This window comes from Mobula birostris, chromosome 29 (genome assembly GCF_030028105.1).
Source record: "Mobula birostris isolate sMobBir1 chromosome 29, sMobBir1.hap1, whole genome shotgun sequence".
NCBI lineage: Eukaryota > Metazoa > Chordata > Chondrichthyes > Myliobatiformes > Myliobatidae > Mobula > Mobula birostris.
Window position 1 is genome coordinate 23,411,238 of NC_092398.1, and position 8,753 is coordinate 23,419,990.

The 8,753-nt window shown below is 51.0% G+C and overlaps 1 protein-coding gene across 1 annotated transcript; it reads right to left on the reverse strand.

Annotated features, from left to right (window-relative positions):
- Positions 1 to 2,946: 2,946 nt before the first annotated feature.
- LOC140190262 (tubulin alpha chain-like) lies at positions 2,947 to 4,807 on the reverse strand. The gene is made up of 4 exons (XM_072246839.1): positions 4,567 to 4,807; positions 4,272 to 4,420; positions 3,446 to 4,126; positions 2,947 to 3,243 (listed from the first exon to the last, which is right to left on the reverse strand). Exons 1-4 carry the CDS (start codon positions 4,805 to 4,807, stop codon positions 2,947 to 2,949), a joined length of 1,368 nt encoding a protein of 455 aa, XP_072102940.1.
- Between the last annotated feature and the right edge of the window lie 3,946 nt (positions 4,808 to 8,753).

Below are 8,753 nucleotides of genomic sequence, written 5' to 3' on the forward strand. Positions count from 1 at the left end.
TGTGTAGGACAAAAATTAGAAGGAATGTTGTCCACCGTGTCCCGTTCCTAATATAACTAGTAAAAATATTTAATTACTGATGTCTGAACGTGTACGGACGCTTCGTAATCAGTGGGAACGTAGAAGAATGCTAGGGAACGGAGCCGGGAGGGGAAAGAATGACCGAACCAGGAAACCAAGGATGACATGGTCCCAGCGGAAAGCCGGGACAGGTGGCTTTGAATGGGATGTCGGGGAGGAAAAGATATAATAAGCATCCATTAGTCTCGTGAGACCACGGATTTGCACCTTGGAAGGTTTCCAGGGCGCAGGCCTGGGCAAGGTTGTACGGAAGACTGGGAGTTGCCCATGCTGCAAGTCTCCCCTCTCCACGCCACCTATGTTGTCCAAGGGGAGGGCACTAGGGCCCATACAGCTTGGCACCGGTGTCGTCGCAGAGCAATGTGTGGTTAAGTGCCTTGCTCGAGGACACAACTCGCTGCCTCAGCTGAGGCTCAAAGTAGCGACCTTCAGATCACTAGACGCCTTAACCACTTGGCCACGCGCCACACAAGAAAAGATATGACATGATGTAATCGTGAGACGTAGAGGACCTTCGTACTTCTCAGTCAGTACTGAATCTTTCTGCAATCGTATACCAAGGGTGCGACCTAGAAGATTAGCACGCCTTCAGAGTTCTGGGATTTTGTGGCTCTGGAGGCGGGCGGACTCGTGGCCGGTGCCTCTGCAGGGAATCGGTGTGTCGAAGGAAATGGAAGATCGAAAGCAGCAAGATGGATGCTGGCTGTGTGCCCAGAGACCCGGAGAAGCGACGCAACTGACTTTTAACATCGTAAATCAACGAGCTGTTTGTTGTGTCTCTCCTCTCGCTGTGAAAGGGAGACATCTCTTTTTCCCTTATTAGGGAGAGAGAGAGATAACCTGTCGAATTACCGGGTGAATGAGAAGTCAATGGGGTACTGCAAGTCTGTGTCTTTACTGGTGCTTTGCTGCACGCTTGAGTGCTTGGTGGGGGGCACCGATACTTTTTTGCTGGTGGGGGAGGGCGGATCGCTGCGTTGCTTACGCGTGGGAGGCGGGACTGGGGGTGGGCTTTGGGGTTCTAGCATATAACTGTCATTCATACTTTGGGGCACTGCTCTGTTTTCGTGGGTGTTTGCGAAGAAAAAGCGTTTCAGGATGAATATTATATACACTTCTCTGACATTAAATGTACCTTTGAAACCTTTGAATCGTATCGCCCGCTCCCCTCCGCCCCCCACCACCTTATTATGGAATCATAGAATACTACAGCACAGAAACATACCCTACGGCCCATCTAGTCCGTTCTGATCTAGTATTATGCCTGGTCCCGTCAGGCTGCATTTAGGCTATAGCTCTCTATTGCCCTCCCATCCATGTATTTATCCAAAATTTCGCTTAAATGTTCCAATCAACCCGGATCCACCACTTCCGCAGCCAGCTCGTTCCACCCTCTGAGTGAGGCAGTTCCCTCTCATGTTCCCCTTAAACGCTACACTTTTCACTCTTAACGCTTGGCCTCTAGTTCTACTCTCAGTCAGCCCTCAATGGAAAAATCCTGCTTGCAGTTACCCCATCGATACCCCTCATAATTTTGTATAACTCTATCAAATCTCCCTCATTTTCTTATGCTCCAGGGAGTAAAGATCTAATACATTAGTATTTCCAAATAACCAGGCCCTCAAGTCGTAACAACATCCTTGTAAATTTTCTCTGCACTTTTTCAATCTTACCTTATCATTCCTGGAGGTAGGTGACCAAAACTGCGCACAATTCTCCAAATTAGGCCTCACCAATGTGTAATACAATTTCAACGTGAGATCCCATCTCCTGTACTCAGTACGTCGATTTATGCAGACCAGCGTGCCAAAAGCATTCTTTCTCCCGCTGACGCCACTTTCAAGGCTTTATGTATCTGTAATCCCAGAACTCTCTTTTCTATCGTACCCCTCAGTGCCCAACAGTTCACCTCGTGCCTACTGCAAGCTTTGATAGTCTTCCTGGATGTCCACAACATCGCTAATCTTAGTGCAATGAAAATTACACTCTGCCCAGCCGGAGGTGTGCGTGGCCCACCTATAAACAGATCAACGCAACAAATCTTCACTTAAGCGTCTTTATTAATTATCTTAGCTATATTAAATAAATAAACAAACAAACAAATAAGTAAGTAAGTAAGTAAGTAGATATCTTCTAGATTAGTAAATCTTATTCTTTCTCTTCCCCTTTCTTGTCGAGTTCGGTGGAGTCCACCGCCATTTCTTGGTAATCCTTCTCCAGCGAGGCCATGTCCTCCCGCGCGTCCTGGAGCTCCCCCTCCTCCAGCCCCTCGCCCACGTACCAGTGGACGAAGGCCCGCTTGGCGTACATCTTGTCGAACTTAAGGTTCAGCCGGGTCCAGGAAATGAACATAATTCGCCGACTATCCTGAACTCAGTTTGAAACTGTACGGACAGAAGAATATTGTGTGCGGGGTATGCGTTCAGGTGCGGATGTGTCTCCCCTTGAGGCCGGTCGGACACCAGTCCATGAACTTTCCACTCCATCGGCAAACCTGAGTGAGCTGCCAAAAAAAAAGTCTAATGTCTCCATGCTGTTATGCATTGCATTCCTGCCTCGCGATTGGCTGATTGGATATTTGCAATGACGAACAAGTGTATCTAATAAAGTGGCCACTGTGCATCCGACGCGATCTTGCGCCATTAATGGCCGCACCTAGTCCATTCTCCCCAGCTCCCGTCTTCTCCTGTTATTTGCCTTTAATCATTTCACCACCTTTCCTCCCGTTTCCCCAAACTTGTGGTGACACAACAAATAAAAAATCAGAACAGACATTACTGACATACCTTTATTATCTTAAATATGATACTCTATATAACGATACATTGAATATAATTGAACCATCAATATCTAAATTACAAAATCTCATTCTTCCTCTTCCCCTCTTCTGTCCAGCTCGGCGGAATCCACCGCCACCTCTTGATAATCTTTCTCCAGCGAGGCCATGTCCTCCCGCGCGTCCTGGAACTCTCCCTCCTCCAGCCCCTCGCCCACGTACCAGTGGACGAAGGCCCGCTTGGCGTACATCTTGTCGAACTTAAGGTTCAGCCGGGTCCAGGCCATGGAGATGGCGGTGGTGTTGCTCAGCATGCAGACGGCGCGCTGCACCTTGGCCAGGTCGCCGCCGGGCACCACAGTCGGGGGCTGGTAGTTGATGCCCACCTGTGGGAGATAAAGTTGCATCAATTATAATCTCATTCCAACCAACTCATTCCACTTTATAATATCCTATTGCTCAGCTGGTGCCTGCCTATTCGTGAAGCGAACACAACTAGCCGACTATCCCTGGGACGGTTGAAAACTGCAAGGGCAGACAGAAGAAAATTGCGTGCGGGGAATGCATTCAGGCGCGGATGGGTCTTACCTTGAAGCCGGTCGGACACCAGTCCACGAACTGGATGGAGCGCTTGGTCTTAATCGTGGCAATGGCGGCGTTCACGTCCTTGGGCACCACGTCTCCGCGGTACAACATGCAGCACGCCATGTACTTGCCCTGGCGGGGGTCGCACTTCACCATCTGGTTGGCCGGCTCGAAGCAGGCGTTGGTGATCTCGGACACGGACAGCTGCTCGTGGTAAGCCTTCTCGGCCGAGATGAGGGGCGCGTAGGTGGCCAGCGGGAAGTGGATGCGGGGGTAGGGCACCAGGTTGGTCTGGAACTCGGTCAGGTCCACGTTGAGGGCGCCGTCGAAGCGCAGCGACGCCGTGATGGACGACACCAACTGCGCAATGAGACGGTTGAGGTTGGTGTAAGTGGGGCGCTCGATGTCCAGGTTCCGCCGGCACACGTCGTAGATGGCCTCGTTGTCCACCATGAAGGCGCAGTCCGAATGCTCGAGGGTGCAGTGGGTGACCAGCACCGAGTTGTAAGGCTCGACCACGGCGGTGGAGATTTGGGGCGCCGGGTAGACGGCGAACTCGAGCTTGGATTTCTTGCCGTAATCGACGGAGAGTCTCTCCATGAGGAGGGAGGTGAAGCCCGAGCCGGTGCCGCCCCCGAAGCTGTGGAAGATGAGGAACCCCTGCAGCCCCGTGCACTGGTCCGCCTGCGGGGAAAGAGGTGTGAGCGTGAGGTACTGTGCCGGTCTCCGTTCGGAATGGGAGAGGATAGCGGACAGGTGTGGATTGGGATCAACACTGGCCAATGGGAAACGTTTACAATTCGCTGACGGGCACCTGTCCACAACCTACCAGCTTCCGGATGCGATCCAGGACCAGGTCCACGATCTCCTTGCCGATGGAACAGTGGCCCCGCGCGTAGTTATTGGCCGCGTCCTCCTTGCCCGTGATGAGCTGCTCGGGGTGGAAGAGCTGCCGGTAGGTGCCGGTCCGGACCTCATCTGTGTGGGTGGAAAAGATTTCAGAACGGGAGGATTAGCACGCTTTATTTGTTTGTTTGTTTATTTTGCAATCCGCAGGGCGTCTTACGGAGAGGAGAGGAGGTCGCGTTGAGGTTTCTATATGTCAGCATTATTGCTCCCCTTACCGACCACGGTGGGCTCCAGGTCGATGAAGACAGCCCGGGGGACGTGCTTGCCCGCCCCTGTCTCGCTGAAGAAGGTGTTGAAGGAGTCGTCGCCCCCTCCGATGGTCTTGTCACTCGGCATCTGTCCATCCGGTTGGATGCCGTGCTCCAGACAGTACAGCTCCCAGCAAGCGTTACCGATCTGGCACCCGGCCTGGCCGATGTGGACTGAGATACACTCGCGCTGCAGGGAAGGTAACATACGGTTGGGTAAGACACAAGGGAATTGTTTTCCAGAAGTGCGCTCCCGATTAATTTGCTCAGAGCTTTGCATAACAATTCCTATGTATCTCCGGATTCCCTAGTCCAGAGCGCCCTCGCTCCATTCGCAAACTAAACTCCATCCAATCGGGATTAGCTCAGTGGATCGTCTAAAGATGCAACGATTCAGGTTCACTCTACTAACCTCTGCAATTTCCCACATTCTACTTTCTATTCGCCGACCGGAGCCCTCACGCCCTTGGGAATTACACACCCACTTTTCCTGCGCATTTTCTCAGCACACCCTCCCCTCCCGTCGTCGAGTTACTTTGGATCTCCCGGAGTTTGCGGACATGCAGCACATTTCCCTTCCCCGGGTTTCTCTCCGCCTTCTCGTTCCCGCAGACGTTCACTACCCGGTTCCGGCTCCCGCTCCCGACACTTCCTCCAAGCGCTCACCATTTTCCACTCCTGGATCAGTTCCCGCGCTGGCGACGCGCGGCTCCAATCAGCCCATTTATAGCCCCGGGAATAGAATGTTGGGGATGGATCGAACTCTGATTGGACAGAGAGGACAAAGGTCCCCGGTTGCCGTGGGAAGCACAACACACAAGATTCGATGATGCTTGCTGTTGATTGGTCCGCTGCGGGAAACGCAGATCAATTAACTTGTCTGACCTCTCTCAGATTCCAGCCCCTCCGCTATCTGAGTGTCCCTGGAAAAATAGTCCCAAATTAAATCAACCGTAATCAAACTGTTGTCAATTAAATGCAAAACCCGATCAAACACACCAGGTAAAGTTATTGCACAATATCATATTTATTAATCCCCATCTATTCAAGCAGATCAAATACAGCCATGTAGTTTCGAGCTAATTGATTATTTAATCTCAGCATCTTTTAATCACACAATCCTTTACTTTAAAAACCTCCAAAAACCGTTACCTGTAGTCAGACGTTCCCCTCTCTTAATGAGCTCGGATCGGCGATTTGTCTGAATCAACGCCTCAGGCTCGTCCTCACTATTTGTCCTCCGGAGTCACCGCTGCTGGTCACCTACTAAGGAACCTATTCGCTAATTCTCGGCATTCCTTCCAAATACTGCTTCCCCCCCCCCCCCCCCGCTATTTACGCAGCCAGAATTCCAATCCTTAACCAGATTCCAGCCACGATTACTTCAGAATTTTTACCACTTCCTCCGGCAGCTCACGCCATATACTCCCTGCCCCCTGTGAGAAGAACCTTCCCCTCGGTTCCTCTTTAACTCATGAACACAAGAGATTCTGCAGATACTGGAAATCCGGAGCACCACGCACAAAATGTTGGAGGATCCCAGCAGGTAACGTAGCATCAGTGGGGAAGAATAAACAGACGACCGTTTGGGCTGGCACCCCTTCATCAGGACTGGAAAGGACGGGGAGGGAGCCAGAATAAAAATCTGGAGGGAAGGGGGAGGAGTAAAACCTGGCAGGTGATTGGTGGGGGAGGGGAGATGAAGTGAGAGGCTGGCAGGTGATTGGTGGGGGAGGGGAGATGAAGTGAGAGGCTGGTAGGTGATTGGTGGGGGAGGGGAGATGAAGTGAGAGGCTGGCAGGTGATTGGTGGGGGAGGGGAGATGAAGTGAGAGGCTGGCAGGTGATTGGTAGGGGAGGGGAGATGAAGTGAGAGGCTGGCAAGTGATTGGTGGAAACGGTAAAGGACTGAAGAAGGGGGAATCTAAAGTGGAGGAGAGTGGTTCATAGGAGAAAAGAAAGAAGAGAGGCACTGGGGGAGGTATCGACAGCTGAGGAAAGTCAGAGTGCGGAACGGACGAAAAGGGAACGGGGAAGGAGGAGAGATTGTCGGAAGTTGGAGAAATCGACGTCACGCCGTCAGGTTGGAGGCTACCCTGAAGGAATATGAGGTGTTGCGCCTCCAACCTGACTGCGGCCTCATCATCGCAGTAGAGGAGGCCGTGGAACATCGTGTCGGAATAGGAATGGGGATTCGGATAGAAGTAGTGGACCACCGGCAAATCCTGTTTGTTGGGACAGAGCCAAGGTGTTGGACCAAGCGGTCCCGCCAGTCTACGTCGGGGCTCATCGATAAAGAGGAGACCGCGCCGGGAGCACCACTAAGTAACTTCCCAGCTCTTGACTTCACCCCCTCCCCCGCTCGGTTTCACCTATCACTTTGTGTTTCTCCACTCCCCCCCCCGCCCACCTTTTAAATCTACTTCCCATCATTTTTTCCCCCTCCAGTCCTTCCTCAGGGTCTCGGCCCGAAATGTCGACGGTACTTTTTTCCATCGATGCTGCCTGGCCTGCTGAATTCCTCCAGCATTTTGTGAGCAGTACTTTGTACAGCATTTTGTACAGCACCGCGCAAATGCCTTAGGCACACATACGTAGCTACCATACCTGAGCCTTTTGCACAGCACTGAAGCAATTTTATGTATTGCAGTTTACTTCTGCCGCAAAAAAACCAAAACAAAACAAATTTCATGACACAAACAAGAGAACATCTGCAGATGCTGGAAATCCAATCAACACACACAAAATGCTGGAGGAACTCAGCAGGCCAGGCAGCATCTTTGCAAAAAAATATATAGTCGCTATTTCGGGCCGAGACCCTTCGCAGGACGGGAGTAAAAAAAAGCTGAGTAGATTTAAAAGGTGGGGAAAGAGGAGACAGACACACAAGGTGATAGGTGAAACCGGGAGGGGAAGTGAAGCTAAGAGCTGGGAAGTTGATTGGTGGAGATACAGGGCTGGGGAAGGGAGAGTCCGATAGGTGAGAACAGATGCTGTTTCGCCGAGCACTTTCACTTCGCCAGATCTGCCGATGACCACCCATTTTAATTCCACTTCCCATTCCCATTCCGATATGTCAATCCATGGCCTCCTCTACTGTCGCGATGAGGTCGCACACTGGTTTGAGGAAAAACACATAGAACATAGAACATAGAACAGTACAGCACAGTACAGGCCCTTCTGCCCACAATGTTGTGCCGACCCTCAAACCCTGCCTTCCATATAAGCCCCCACCTTAGATTCCTCTATATACCTGTCTAGTAGTCTCTTAAACTTCACTAGTGTATCTGCTTCCAACACTGACTCAGGCAGTGCATTCCACGCACCAACCACTCTCTGAGTAAAAAACCTTCCTCTAATATCCCCCTTGAACTTCCCACCCCTTACCTTAAAGCCATGTCCTCTTGTATTGAGCAGTGGTGCCCTGGGGAAGAGGCGCTGGCTATCCACTCTATCTATTCCTCTTATTATCTTGTACACCTCTATCATGTCTCCTCTCATCCTCCTTCTCTCCAAAGAGTAAAGCCCTAGCTCCCTTAATCTCTGATCATAATGCATACTTTCTAAACCAGGCAGCATCCTGGTAAATCTCCTCTGTATCCTTTCCAATGCTTCCACATCCTTCCTATAGTGAGGTGACCAGAACTGGACACAGTACTCCAAGTGTGGCCCAACCAGAGTTTTATAGAGCTGCATCATTACATCGCGACTCTTAAACTCTATCCCTCGACTTATGAAAGCTAACACCCCACAAGCTTTCTTAACTACCCTATCCACCTGTGAGGCAACTTTCAGGGATCTGTGGACATGTACCCCGAGATCCCTCTGCTCCTCCACACTACCAAGTATCCTGCCATTTACTTTGTACTCTGCCCTGGAGTTTGTCCTTCCAAAGTGCACCACCTCACACTTCTCCGGGTTGAACTCCATCTGCCACTTCTCAGCCCACTCCTGCATCCTATCAATGTCTCTCTGCAATCTTTGACAATCCGCTACACTATGTACAACACCACCAACCTTTGTGTCGTCTGCAAACTTGCCAACCCACCCTTCTACCCCCACATCCAGGTCGTTAATAAAAATCACGAAAAGTAGAGGTCCCAGAACAGATTCTTGTGGGGCACCACTAGTCACAATCCTCCAATATGAATGTAC

Excerpts from the sequence above, each read along its gene's own strand:
- LOC140190262 (XM_072246839.1), bottom strand. The coding sequence starts at position 4,807 with ATGTTACCTTCCCTGCAGCGCGAGTGTATCTCAGTCCACATCGGCCAG. Across the intron at positions 4,127-4,271 it reads TGGATCGCATCCGGAAGCTG|GCGGACCAGTGCACGGGGCT; the intron begins GTAGGTTGTGGA and ends CTTTCCCCGCAG. Across the intron at positions 3,244-3,445 it reads GGTGTCCGACCGGCTTCAAG|GTGGGCATCAACTACCAGCC; the intron begins GTAAGACCCATC and ends TATCTCCCACAG.